Source organism: Heptranchias perlo, chromosome 6 (genome assembly GCF_035084215.1).
Source record: "Heptranchias perlo isolate sHepPer1 chromosome 6, sHepPer1.hap1, whole genome shotgun sequence".
Taxonomy (NCBI): domain Eukaryota; kingdom Metazoa; phylum Chordata; class Chondrichthyes; order Hexanchiformes; family Hexanchidae; genus Heptranchias; species Heptranchias perlo.
This window is the reverse complement of record NC_090330.1, coordinates 15,385,066-15,399,198: the sequence shown is the minus strand read 5'-3', so window position 1 is coordinate 15,399,198 and position 14,133 is coordinate 15,385,066. Positions and strand designations below refer to the sequence as shown.

The 14,133-nt window shown below is 42.4% G+C and overlaps 1 protein-coding gene across 1 annotated transcript in view; it reads left to right on the top strand.

The window, feature by feature from the left end:
- Positions 1 to 14,133, top strand: part of LOC137322767 (von Willebrand factor A domain-containing protein 3B-like) — a 207,923-nt gene that overhangs the window by 139,719 nt on the left and 54,071 nt on the right. Inside the window, exons 26-27 of the mRNA XM_067985798.1 lie at positions 5,567 to 5,811; positions 9,582 to 9,889. Coding sequence (XP_067841899.1) covers positions 5,567 to 5,811; positions 9,582 to 9,889 — 553 coding nt within the window. The remainder of the gene's footprint in view (positions 1 to 5,566; positions 5,812 to 9,581; positions 9,890 to 14,133) is intronic.

Genomic DNA, 14,133 nt, shown 5'->3' with positions numbered 1-14,133 from the left:
ACCCTGTACAGTTGTAGCATGACTTCCCTGCTTTTATACTCCATCCCCCTAGAAATAAAGGCCAATATTCCGTTTGCCTTCCGGATTACCTGCTGCACCTGTATGTTGACTTTTTGTGTTTCATGTACGAGGACACCCAGATCCCTCTGTACCGCAGCATTTTGTAGTATTTCTCCATTCAAATAATATTTTGCATTTTTATTTTTCCTACCAAAGTGGATGACTTCACATTTTCCCACATTATATTCCATCTGCCAAATTTTTGCCCATTCGCTTAACCTGTCAGTATCCCTTTGCAGACACTTTGTGTCCTCATCGCAACTTGCTTTTCCACCTATCTTTGTATCATCAGCAAATTTGGCCATAAAACACTCTGTTCCTTCATTCAAGTCATTGATATATATTGTAAATAGTTGAGGCCCCAGCACTGATCCCTGCGGCACCCCACTAGTCACAGATTGCCATTTTGAAAATGACCCTTTTATCCCGACTCTTTGTTTTCTGTTAGTTAGCCAATCCTCTATCCATGCCAGTATATTACCCCCAACACCATGAGCTCTTATCTTATGCAGTAATCTTTTATGTGGCATCTTATCGAATGCCTTTTGTAAATTCAAATATACTGCATCCATTGGTTCCTCTTTACCCACCCTGACCGTTACTTCCTCAAAGAACTCTAATAAATTTGTCAGACATGATTTCCCTTCATAAAACCATGTTGACTCTCCTTGATTGTATTATGAGTCTCCAAATGTCCTGCTACGACTTCCTTAATAATGGATTCTCGCATTTTCCCAATGACAGATGTTAGGCTAACTGGTCTGCTTTCTGTCTCACTCCCTTCTTGAATAGGGGTGTTACGTTTGCGGTTTTCCAATCCGCTGGGACCTTTCCAGAATCTAGTGAATTCTGGAAGATTACAACCAATGCATCCACTATCACTGTAGCCACTTCCTTTAAGACCCTTGGATGTAAGCCATCAGGTCCAGGGGACTTGTCAGCCTTTAGACCCATTAGTTTACCTACTACTTTTTCTCTAGTGATAATGATTGTTTTTAGTTCCTCCTCCTCTAAGGCTCATCCTCTAAGGGACCAATGTTTGCTTTAGCTACCCTCTTCTTTTTTATATACTTGTAGAAGCTTTTACTGTCAGTTTTTACATTTCTTGCTAGTTTACTCTCATAATTTATTTTCTCCCTCTTTATTATTCTTTTAGTCATCCTTTGCTGTTTTTAAAGTTTTCCCAATCTTCGGGCTTACCAGTAATCTTTGCCATGTTGTATGCTTTTTCTTTTAACCTGATACCATCTTTGACTTCCTTAGTTAGCCATGTTTGGTTCACCCTTTTGTGGAGTCTTTCCTTCTCACAGGGATATATTTTAGTTGCGAGTCATAAAATATCTTTTTAAATATTTGCCACTGCTTATCCACATCATACCATCTAATCTGTTTACCCAGTCCACTTTTGCCAATTCCTTTATAATTGCCCTTATTTAAGTTTAATACAGTAGTTTCAGACCCAAGATCCTCGCTCTCAAACTGGATGTGAAATGCTATCATGTTATGATCACTGCTTCCCAAGGAATCCTTTACTTTGAGATCATTAATTAATCCTGTTTCGTTACCCATTACCAGATCCAAAATGGCCTGTTCCCTGGTTGGTTCCCCGACGTATTGGCCTAAAAAACAGTCCCTAATACACTCTATGAACTCCTCCTCAGGGCTATTTTTGCCAATTTGATTTGTCCAATCTATGTGAAAGTTAAAATCGCCCATGATTATTGCATTACCTTTTTTACAAGCCCCCCTTATTTCCTGATTTATATTTTGCCCTACAGTGTAGCTGCTGTTAGGGGGCCTATATACTACTCCCACCAGTGATTTCTTTCCCTTGCTGTTTCTTATTTCCACCCAAATTGATTTGACATCTTGATCTTCTGAGCCAAGATCATTTCTCACTATTGTACCAATTTCATCCTTTATTAACAGAGCTACCCCCCACCTTTACCTTTTCTCTTTTCCTTCCGAAATGTTAAATAACCCTGAATATTTAGCTCCCAACCTTGGTCACCTTGCAACCACGCCTTTGAAATGGCCACAAGATCATACCCATTTGTTTCTATTTGTGCCATCAATTCATCTATCTTATTACGAATGCTGCGCGCATTCAGATAAAGAACCTTTAATTTTGTCAGCGTTAAATTTCATCTGTCACGTGTATGCCTATTTCACCAGCCTGTCTATGTCCCTGAGGTGAGTTACTGTCCTCCACATTGTTTACTATATTTTCAAGTTTCATGTCATCTGCAAACTTTGAAATTATACCCTCTATACCAAGTCCAGGTCATATATATATATATATATCTATCTAAAAGAGCAGTGGTCCTAATACTGACCCTTGGGGAACACCACTGTACACTTCCCTCCAGTCTGAAAAACAACCGTTCACCATTACTCTCTGCTTTCTGTCCCTTGGCCAATTTTGTATCCATGCTGTCACTGTCCCTTTAATCCCATAGGCTTTAATTTCGCTAACAAGTCTATTATGTGGTACTTTATCAAAGGGCTTTTGAAAGTCTATATGCACAACATCAATCGCACTACCCTCATCAACCCTCTCCGTTACTTCATCAAAGAACTCAATCAAGTTAGTCAAACTTGATTGTTCTTTAACAAATCTGTGCTGACTTTCATTTATTAGCCCATACTTTTCCAAGTGCCAATTAATTTTATTCCGGATTATTATCTCTGAAATATTGTAAACTGTCACAATTAAGCAGTTGCAGTTTTAACAAAATTCAGAACCTTGTGATTATTTTACAGATTCCACACAATCTCACCCAATTATCATTACATGTAATATCACCACAGAAGAGATTGGAGACTCACTAGATATGATTAAGCAGCAGACATAACCAAAGTGTGCTATGAGTTTGGTTGAATTTAATATTGTATTAAGTGGCTATCGGACATTTTTTTTATATACACACAAACACCTTTTACAGCTTAGGATAGGTTAGTAAAAAGAAATAAAAATTAGGTTGATTTACGTGGATTAAGATGCTTCTCAGCAGCAAATAGAAGACTATATTTGTCATTGTTATGCAATGACTGTAGGGACTGGGTAAGTGGTTAGATTAGGCCTCCTGCTTATTGGTGGTTGTGTGGTTGCTAGGAGAACCATTGTTGTTTAGCACAAGATATTTTCTTTAGCGTCTTAATGAACGTGAAGTAGCTGTTGGAGCTTAAACACTGAGCTCATAAAGGGACTGAATAATTCCATAAAAAATGTAGCTTATAGTGTAGAATTTATGTCGTTAAGTATCAAAAATAACATTACATATGTAAGAAGGAAATTGTGTATATTTTATGTATTATATAACAAGTTACATTTCTTTGGTTTTTTTGTGCTCATCAAGGTAAGGGATATTCTTACTGGGAAATGGAAAACTTTCATTCTTGTTTTTAATTTGTTCTTGTTATGTGGGCGACACTGGCAAGGCAGTATTTATTACCCATCCCTAGTTGCCCTGAAGGTATTGAGAGTCAAGCACATAGTGTGGGACAGGAGGCAAATGTACTCCAGATGGAGCAGGAGTGGACATTAATGAACCAGTTGAATTTTATGACAATCTAGCAACTTTCATGGTGCTAGCCCACAAGTGACCAACTTTTTGAATTCAGTTTCACAACTTGCCATGGTGGGAATGGAACTCGAGACCTCTGGGTTGCTAGTTCGGTACCATAGCCGTTAGGCTACCATATCCAATCAGGCACCCACTATCAGCATGAAGCCCTCTCTGCCTCAACAACATGCCTTGGCCCCAACCACAGAAGACCACCCCCTACTCACCAATATGGTGCATTAAGAAGCAGCTGAGTGCCCTGCATACAGAAAAGGCTGTGGGCTCTGGCAGTATCCTCTAGCTATGCTGTTCCATTACAGCTATAACACTGGCATCTATCTGACAATGTGGAAGACAGCCCGTGCCAATCTACAGCAGGACCTGGATAACAGGCAGACTTGGACTGACAGGTGGCAGGTAACATTTGCGCCACATAAGTGCCAGGTAATGAGCATTTTGAACAATAAAAAGCCCAGTCATCTCCCCTTGACCTTCAATGACACCACCATCCCACCATCAGCTTCTTAGGGGTCACCCTAGAAGCTTAGCTGACCAGCCATGTCAACATCGTGGCTATGTGCAGGGCAAAGACTGGCTACCCTTGGCGAGTGCATCACCTCCTAACCTCTCAAAGCTTATCCACTATCTACAAGGCTCAAGTCAGGAGTGCATTGAAATACTCGCCACTCACCTGCATGGGTGCAGCCACAACAACACCATCCAGGACAGAGCAGTTCCGTTTGATTGGCACCCGTCATCAGGCTCAGTATCCACCCGCTCCACTCCTGGCATCATGTGGATGCAGTATGTACGATTTACAGGATGCACTGCATAAACTTTGACAGCACCTCCCTCCGATGTGACCTCTACCACTGAGAAGGACAAGAGCAGCAATGTTATGGGAGCACTATCACCTCCAGGTGCCCCTCCAAGTCACACATCATTCTGATGTGGATGTATTGCCGTTCCTTTGTTGTCACTGGATCAATATCTTGAAATTTCCTATCGAGCACCATTATCGCAAGAAATGCAGCGGTTCAAACAGATGGCCCACCACCACCTCCTCAGAGCAGCTAAGGATGGGGAATAAATTTGGCCTTGCCAGTGTCACCCACATCTCAAGCTCAAATAAAAACAAATCCTAGAATAGGCATCTTTACTCTGACCGCATTCAGCCAGTGAGTAGAATTTTAATGTTGCATGTCATCTTAGAATTCATGAAAGAAAAGACGTGACTGGGAAAGAGAAAGAGCAACAATGAATATTCTGTCAAAGACTCTTCAGTTCTTAATGAGTGCTTTGAGATCAAAACTGAGTGCTACAATTAAATCTTTATCTGAGTACGAGTTGAATATGAAAAGGTTTCCCTGAAGGACAGCCAGAATTCTGTATTTGTCCCTGTCTACTGTTTAATCATGTTTCCAGTGTGTTCTATGGGACTTTCTTAAAATTTGTAATAGCAGTTGATGAATTTGGATTTTTTTTTTCTCCTCAATTCTCTTCCCTTCTCTCCTGAAGATGCTGCCTAATGTTGAGGTATAGTTACACGGTTACCAGCATCTCGGATAGCTTGCCCAAGTGGCCAGTCTTCAAGTGTGAGTGCAGACAGTGAGTGTTTCCAGGCTACTTGGGCATGTGGGTCATCACTGCTGAGCCTGATTCTGTTTACACCTGACGTCCACATGGGTGCACATTCCAACAATATTAGAAAGCGCTTGAATGAAAACCTGACTTTTTTTTTGCCTCTCCCTAGCCTAAGAATGGTAATATCATACTGCTGAGGTCATTTAATTCAGCATAGACCTGGGATTAAACTTGGGACCTTCTTGTAGTGTACTTAACAACTGAATCATTGGGGATACTTCTGTGAGAGAGGTAAATACTAAAAAAAGTAGATACCATCCTTTGCTAACCCTACATTCTCCAACTTTGTCTTCCAGACCCAACGTGCAGTTTGTAAAGCCTATTCCTAAACCAGTTCTACCACAGGAACAGCAAGAACACACTTCATCTTCAGACGAAGAAAGACGTAGGAAAAAGCAAAAGAAAAGAAAGAAGCACAAGAAGCATCATAGAAGGCAAAAGGATTCTTCAGATGCTGAGGATAATGAATGGCGATCGGCCTCTGGATCAGAGCTTGGACTAAAAGGGAGAAGTTTCTCAACCGATGAAGATAATTATCAAGGTACATTCTGCTTTCAACCTCAATCAGGATAATTGTTTTTTAACTTGATGGTGAATACAATCCAGTGGATTCCAATATTAGTTTTATCAGTTACGCACCCATTTTGCAAGATGATAGAATGTTCAAACTCAGGAAAGAAAAATTACCGTGACTTTCTCATTCAACACAAGTGCCCGTTTGTTGGGTAATCACACCTGTGATATTGGTAGCAGTCATCAAAATGTTTGTGACCTTCCTCAGGAGGTGTGTAAGAGGATGGGTGGGCTGAGGGTCCGGTGAAGAAAAAGGGGTAAAGAGCAACAATGGGAAAAAGGAAATATAAAGAGAGTACACAATGAGAAAAAAGTGGAATCAAAAGAAAATCTGCAAAACAAATTAATCAGCATCTGGAAGCGAAAGAGGTTAGCATTTCATATTTCAGTACATACCAGGTGTATACATGGGGAAGATTTCCTTTGTATGCTAGGTATAGTGAAATTGTAAGTACATTCTTAATAAAAATGCATTCATGATTTCACCACATATAGAATGCAGAGGAAATCCCTCCCTCCCCCACTTGTATAATTATATTTCAGTACATACATTATATCAACTAAACATTCACATAAGTTGATGTTTCTTTAATATTTGCTCAGTCTAGAATGATTTTACTCATTGTTGCCTTGCTTAAGCTTAGAACTGAACAGATCTGATTTCTGTCTCCTATATGGTCTGCAATTTTTACGTTTTGATTTAGTAACGATTAACCTGGGGTATATTCATCAGAGGAGTATTGGCGAAGAACCGTAAATTATGTGATTCAGTTCCCATGTTGTGACTTGCATAAGTTTGCATCCTATAATGTAATAAGTATCTATGCCCTAGATAGTAATATTTTTAAAATGCAATCAGAAATTTCCCCTGTAATTTCTGTTGCAGTTGAAAGTTTTGGAATAATGTAATTGAGTCAGTAACAATTCATGCAATTGTCTTCTCATTGCTGATAGACTAAGAATTGGAAAACAGTAGTGAAATCTTGCCGAAAGCTGTTGGTGTATATTTAGTTCCTTCCAAGTACGAATTGTTTTCCTTCTTATCATCATTGTCATGTTGTCGGATGAATCTCTGTAACATATGTAATTTTATTGCCACAAGCTGGAAATTCCCATCTGTTCTTTGTTTCTAATGTAGTAAAGTTGTATTTCATTTTGATTCTGACACATGAATATTAACAGACATGCTACTTGATCTCCTGTGGCTTTGCTCATAAAAAATAAAAAATCTGCTTCTCTCCCTGTAACTGCTTCTCTTGGCCCGTGAGAATTAGAGTTGAAGAGAACGAGGTTTACTGCTTCTATGCTCAACAGCCAGTGATTTTCTGCTCACTCACTTTAATGGGCAGAAATCCTAGGCTGGTGAGCACAAAAGTGGAGAACCCCGGCCTCTATGTCCTTCTCTGTGTTTTTTGTTTATCTTATGTTCTTTTCCTCTCTGTATGATTCTCTCACGTTTTCTTTGTTGTTCTTGTTTGTCTTTTGTCACTCTTTGTGTTTTTGCTATTTCTGTAAGTCTGCCGTTTCATCTGTCACCTCTCTCTTCTGTATGTTTCGCCTTATGTCTATTTGCACCTCACACATATTCTGGTACTGACTTTGCTGAATTTGTATTTTTACATTATTTAAAGGATAGACCATGCAATAAGATGAGAGCCAAAATGTATCTGGTTGGAGGTGGGGATCTAAGATAAGTGGGGAGAGATTGCGGGTGTGTCGAGCAGCAGAGTGCAAAAGGTGCTGTAGCACGAGAGGGTCAAATACAAACTGAGGGCTGGAGCCTGGCCTTAGAGGTAAGGGGGAAGGGGAGTGAAATTGGTCATCAGCAATAGTGTGAAACGGGCAATAGGAATCAGCAAGCCCGATTTTATTTTTCATTGAAGTCAACGGATAAAAAGGTCAGGTACAGTCTAAAACCAGCTGCAGGTGCGCTAGTGCCCATTTCGCTCTACTGCCGATGACCAGTCGCACCCCATGGGGATTTAGGTTGGGAGGGATTGGAAGGTTGGTACCTGTGCTGGAAAAGAACAGCAAGCACTGGGACAGGGACTGGAAAGGAACTGTTGTTTGACTTGAGAGGGAGCAGCGGATTCTTCTACCCTGCGTCAGCAGATAGTATTTCTGTTGACCTGATTATGCTGGATCTGAAGTTGTGGCCCTGATCAGCAGTGGAACATTTGGAAAATGCTGCAACATAAGTGGGTGAAAGCAAAATTGAGGGCATGGCCACGGGTAGGACTTAGAGGGGTGGGGTGCTGGAATTGAACATCTGTGACGTCCAAGAGTGGGGTATAGGCTCCAAAGCTGGAACAGAAGGGAGTGCAGCAGGACCTGAGACCTGAAGCTGGAGCAGGAAGAGAACACTCCCTGAGGTCCCCAAAGCTGGAGAAAATAGGGAGTGTAATGATGCCTGAGGGCCGAATGTGGAAAATGGGGAAGGGAGGAAAGGTGAACTTTTGTGATGCTTGCTTGCTTTGTATTTGGGGGCTAAGGACCATTACTGTTGTCTGAATCTGAGCATAGTGAAGTGCTGCAATGGAATTTTTAAGAGGGCATACAGGGTTAGTGAGAGTCAAGGCCATCAGATCATTTTTCAAAACAGCAGGAGCAGTGTTTAGCAAATCAGTCGATCTGCCTGTTCTGAAGTTGAGCTTGAGATTGACTTTTAATACTTGTGTTCCTGGACTGCTACAGCATCCTATTGCAAACTTTTTATTATTTTGCAGGTTAAATCCATCCCTGATATCTGTGCCAGCTAGTATCATTCAAAACATTCCATGAGTTGGCTCCAGTGGGTGCCACCGTCCACTTTCAAAACTTTGGTCTTTTCTGGCAAGAGGTAACCATGGATGGCTCTTGTATTGTTTTTCAACATTTTGCAATTTTCAGAAGTGTGTGATCAGTTCCAAACTATCCCATGAAGCTTCTCATACTTATTCGACTCACTGGAACGCAATCTTAGAAGAAAGAGTGACATTGCTCAGTACTCCACTCGCCAGTGTGGATTGGTATCCGACTCCTTTCGAGCGCATGCTGCAGGGCCGTTAGGGAATCACGTGCAGAACCAGCTGTCCTCATCAAAAGCTACAGCACGCTGTTAAAAATGTTTCATTATTTTTCACATTAGATCTGTCCTTGATACCTGCACCAGCTCGTATCACTCAAAAAATTCCATGGGTCAAAAGCACCAGTTAGGTCACTTCAACATCAGCTTAAAAGGCCTGGAAGACATATTCAACAGCCATAGCACAAGTAAAAGATTACTGACAGTGCTGGGTTCCTGACAGTTCATTTGACATGAGCCCAAAATCCTGAAGAACGGAACAACTGTAGCAATTTGAACCTGCAGTCTTTTTACACTTGTTAGATCATGGGCCTTAAAATTATGCTGTCACATTATTCTGAATTTCCATTTTTAATAGGAATGTTAACCCATTTAAATAAATGTTGTTCAAACAAGTTAAGTACCTGTATGCTATCTTCCCACTGAATAACTTCAAAGCCATAACTGAAATTTTGTACTTTCAAGTGATGTCCTCAAAGGAAGGGCTAAACTTGACCAACTTCAACTTAATTTTGATATCTACAAAATATTAGTATGAGATTTCCAGCTCTTCAGCAGAAACAGTGACTGAGACGAATGCTGGAGGTGCCACGTTTACCACTTTTGAACTAGCATAAGTGCATGATAGCAATTGATGCATAATATTATTTATTTCTCTGCTTTATTTTTTTCAGATCACAAATCTAACTCTGACTGTAAAACAAAAAATGGTTGCCTTATCTCTTCCTCCACTCCATCATGCACTCCTACTCCAACCTCTTCTGTCTCACAGTCACATTGCTTATCACAGGCTGGAGCTCTGATGTCCTCAAGTCTCTCCACTCCACTACCACCAAACCATTCCCCTCAATCACTGTCCACCCCTTCAAAAAATGGAGTATCTCCAGATCAGACTCGTGCATCTACTGTAACCAGTGGGAAACTGGAGGAACTGGGAAACCAACTGCAGCAGGCCCTAACAGAGCAAAGGGAACAACAGGAGGTCAGTGACATGCTTAGATATTTTCATGATATCATGCAAGTAAAAAAAATCTGACATTTCTTTATTGTACTCCACTTCTATGGAGCATAATCCACACCTAAAACCAATCATCACTGTACTTCACAAAGGTCTGTTGAAATGCTATTTTCCAATGGCATCTATTTTTAGGAAAAAGTCTACAAATGTCTTTAGAAAAATTATGGAATATAGTACAAACTCAAATTTAATAGATGAGGAAATCTTTCTGAATCGGGAACTATGTTCACTTTTAAGTACAATTTGGATAACCATTAAACCTTAGACAGTTGACACTTCCAAGGAATTCCAGGTTTCCAGGGCTACATATTTTAAAAATGTGATATATCATAATACAGAAACAAACTGTAATATTACCGTACTATTGCTATTCAGATGTCAGACATTTTTTGCTGTAACCATTTTAGATAAAAATAATATGGTTTAAAAGCTTTACTTCTGCTCTAAAATTGAAAATACTAGAAATGCACAGCAGTAGATCAGCACTTATCATTCTCTGCAATATAAATAACCTGCTGTGCATTTCTAGCATTTTCTGCTTTTATTGCAATTTTCTAAAGTTCAGGGTTTTCATTTTGCCTTTACTTTTGCTCTGCGAATGTTTGATCATTTCTCCCTATCCTCTCACCTCCTCTATTCTTTCTCTGTTTTGCCATCGCCCAAGGAGTTAGCATCCTACATAAATAGAAGAAAGGATATTCACCAGTCCAGACAATTATTTTGTTGCTCTTATCTGTAAGATGGCTGTTTGGAATAAGCTACATGCTTTTATTAAGCATTGTTGTCTGACTCTGTTGGTTCAAGATGACCAATGATTCATCCTGGCCATGTTCCAAGCTGACCTTAACATTTGGGTTGCAGAGTTCTCCTCTCCAGTCTTTGCACTACTTTGGTATAACTTATTTCTATGGGAAGAATATTTAAATTTACCAATGCTGACCAATATTCCTGAAAAAAAAATGAGATTGGGAATCAAAGTAGGCAGTCTCTGGGTTAATGTGCTGTGCCAGTATTGCAAAGTTAAATTAGAGATGTGGTGTTTTTCTACAGTGAGATCTTACGGTAACAGTTTTTATTTTTTATCTTGATGTGCATTTTTGTTGTACCAATGGTACCTTAGAACATGCTAAAAATACAAAAAGAAAGGAGCCTGGAGAATGCAGTGGGTTAGACACAGCTTTGTATCTCTGAGACCTAGCTTTGAATTCAAGCCAAATTGATGGGATGAAAGTTCCTTCCATTTGCTGGTTGCAAGGGCCCTATGTGAAATCAATTTGGACATTCTCAACCCAATTCCTAGTGGGCATGGGCTTACATTTAGATCTAATCTGGAAGTTTTTTAAATTCGTTCATGGGATGTGGGCGTTGCTGGTGAGGCTGGCATTTATCGCCCATCCCTAATTGCCCTCGAGAAGGTGGTGGTGAGCCGTCTTCTTGAATCGCTGCAGTCCGTGTGGTGAAGGTTCTACCACAGTGCTGTTAGGAAGGGAGTTCCAGGATTTTGACTCAACGACGATGAAGGAACGGCGATATATTTCCAAGCCGGGATGGTGTGTGGTTTGGAGGGGAACGTGCAGGTGGTGTTGTTCCCATGTGCCTGCTGCCCTTGTCCTTCTAGGTGGTAGAGGTCGCGAGTTTGGGAGGTGCTGTCGAAAAAGCCTTGGCGAGTTGCTGCAGTGCATCCTGTGGACGGTACACACTGCGGCCACAAGTGCGCTGGTGGTGAAGGGAGTGAATGTTTAGAGTAGTGGATGGGGTGCCAATCAAGCGGGCTGCTTTGTCCTGGATGGTGTCAAGCTTTTTGAGTGTTGTTGGAGCTGCACTCATCTAGGCAAATGGAGAGTATTCCATCACACTCCTAACTTGTGCCTTGTAGATGGTGGAACGGCTTTGGGGAGTCAGGAGGTGAGTCACTTGCCGCAGAATGCCCAGCCTCAGACCTGCTCTTGTAGCCACTGTATTTATATGGCTGATCCAGTTAAGTTTCTGGTCAATGGTGACCCCCAGGATGTTGATGGTGGGGGATTTGGCGATGGTAATGCTGTTGAATGTCAAGGGGAGATGGTTAGACTCTCTCTTGTTGGAGATGGTCATTGCCTGGTACTTGTCTGGCGCGAATGTTACTTGCCACTTATCAGCCCAAGCCTGGATGTTGTCCAGGTCTTGCTGCATGCGGGCACGGACTGCTTCATTATCTGAGGGGTTGCGAATGGAACTGAACACTCTGCAATCATCAGCGAACATGCCCATTTCTGACCTTATGATGGAGGGAAGGTCATTGATGAAGCAGCTGAAGATGGTTGGGCCTAGGACACTGCCCTGAGGAACTCCTGCAGCAATGTCCTGGGCTGAGATGATTGGCCTCCAACAACCATTCCCATCTTCCTTTGTGCTAGGTATGACTCCAGCCACTGCAGAGCTTTCCCCCTGATTCCCATTGACTTCAATTTTATTAGGGCTCCTTGGTGCCGCACTCGGTCAAATGCTGCCTTGATGTCAAGGGCAGTCACTCTCACCTCACCTATGCAATTCAGCTCTTTTGTCCATGTTTCGACCAAGGCTGTGATGAGGTCTGGAGCCAAGTTGTCCTGTGAGAACTCAAACTGAGCATCGGTGAGCAGGTTATTGGCGAGTAAGTGCCGCTTGATAGCAATGTCGACGACACCTTCCATCACTTTGCTGTTGATTGAGAGTAGACTGATGGGGCGGTGATTGGGCAGATTGGATTTGTCCTGCTTTTTGTACAGGACACACCTGGGCAATTTTCCACATTGTCGGGTAGATGCCAGTGTTGTAGCTGTACTGGAACAGTTTGGCTAGAGGCGCGGCTAATTCTGGAGCACAAGTCTTCAGCACTACAGCCGGGATGTTGTCGGGGCCTATAGCCTTTGCTGTATCCAGTGCACTCAGCCATTTCTTGATATCATGTGGAGTGAATCGAATTGGCTGAAGACTGGCTTCTGTGATGGTGGGGATATCGGGAGGAGGCCGAGATGGATCATCCACTTGGCACTTCTGGCTGAAGATGGATGCAAATGCTTCAGCCTTGTCTTTTGCACTCACGTGCTGGACTCTGTCATCATTGAGGATGGGGATGTTTACAGAGCCTCCTCCTCCTGGTGGTTGTTTAATTGTCCACCACCATTCACGACTGGATGTGGCAGGACTGCAGAGCTTTGATCTGATCCGTTGGTTATGGAATCGCTTAACTCTGTCTATAGCATGTTGCTTCAGCTGTTTAGCATGCATAAAGTCCTGAGTTGCAGCTTCACCAGGTTGGCACCTCATTTTTAGGTACGCCTGGTGCTGCTCCTTGCATGCTCTTCTGCACTCCTCATTGCACCAGGGTTGATCACTTGGCTCGTTGGTAATGGTAGAGTGAGGAATATGCTAGGCCATGAGGTTACAGATTGTGGTGGAATACAATTCTGCTGCTGCTGATGGCCCACAGCGTCTTATGGATGCCCAGTTTTGAGCTGCTTGATCTGTTCTGAATCAATCCCATTTAGCACGGTGATAGTGCCACACAACACATTGGATGGTGTCCTCAGTGCGAAGACGGGACTTCGTCTCCACGAGGACTGTGCGGTGGTCACTCCTACCAATACTGTCATGGACAGATGCATCTGCGACAGGTAGATTGGTGAAGACGAGGTCAAGTAGGTTTTACCCTCGTGTTGGTTCGCTCACCACCTGCTGCATGCCCAGTCTGGCAGCTATGTCCTTCAGGACTCGGCCAGCTCGGTCAGTAGTGGTGCTACCGAGCCACTCTTGGTGATGGACATTGAAGTCCCCCACCCAGAGTACATTCTGTGCCCGTGCTACCCTCAGTGCTTCCTACAAGTGGTGCTCAACATAGAGGAGGACTGATTCATCAGCTGAGGGAGGGCGGTAGATGGATGATCAGCAGGAGGTTTCCTTGCCCATGTTTGACCTGATGCCATGAGATTGCCATGGGGTCCGGAGTCAATGTTGAGGACTCCCAGGGTCACTTCCTCCTGACTGTATATTACTGTACCTCTGGTGGGTCTGTCCTGCTGGTGGGACAGGACATACCTCGGGTTGGTGACGGAAGAGTCTGGGACGTTGGCTGAAAGGTATGATTCTGTGAGTATGGCTATGTCAGGCTGTTGCTTGACCAGTCTGTGGGACAGCTCTCCCAATTTTGGCACAAGTCCCCAGATGTTTGTGAGGAGGACTTTGCAGGG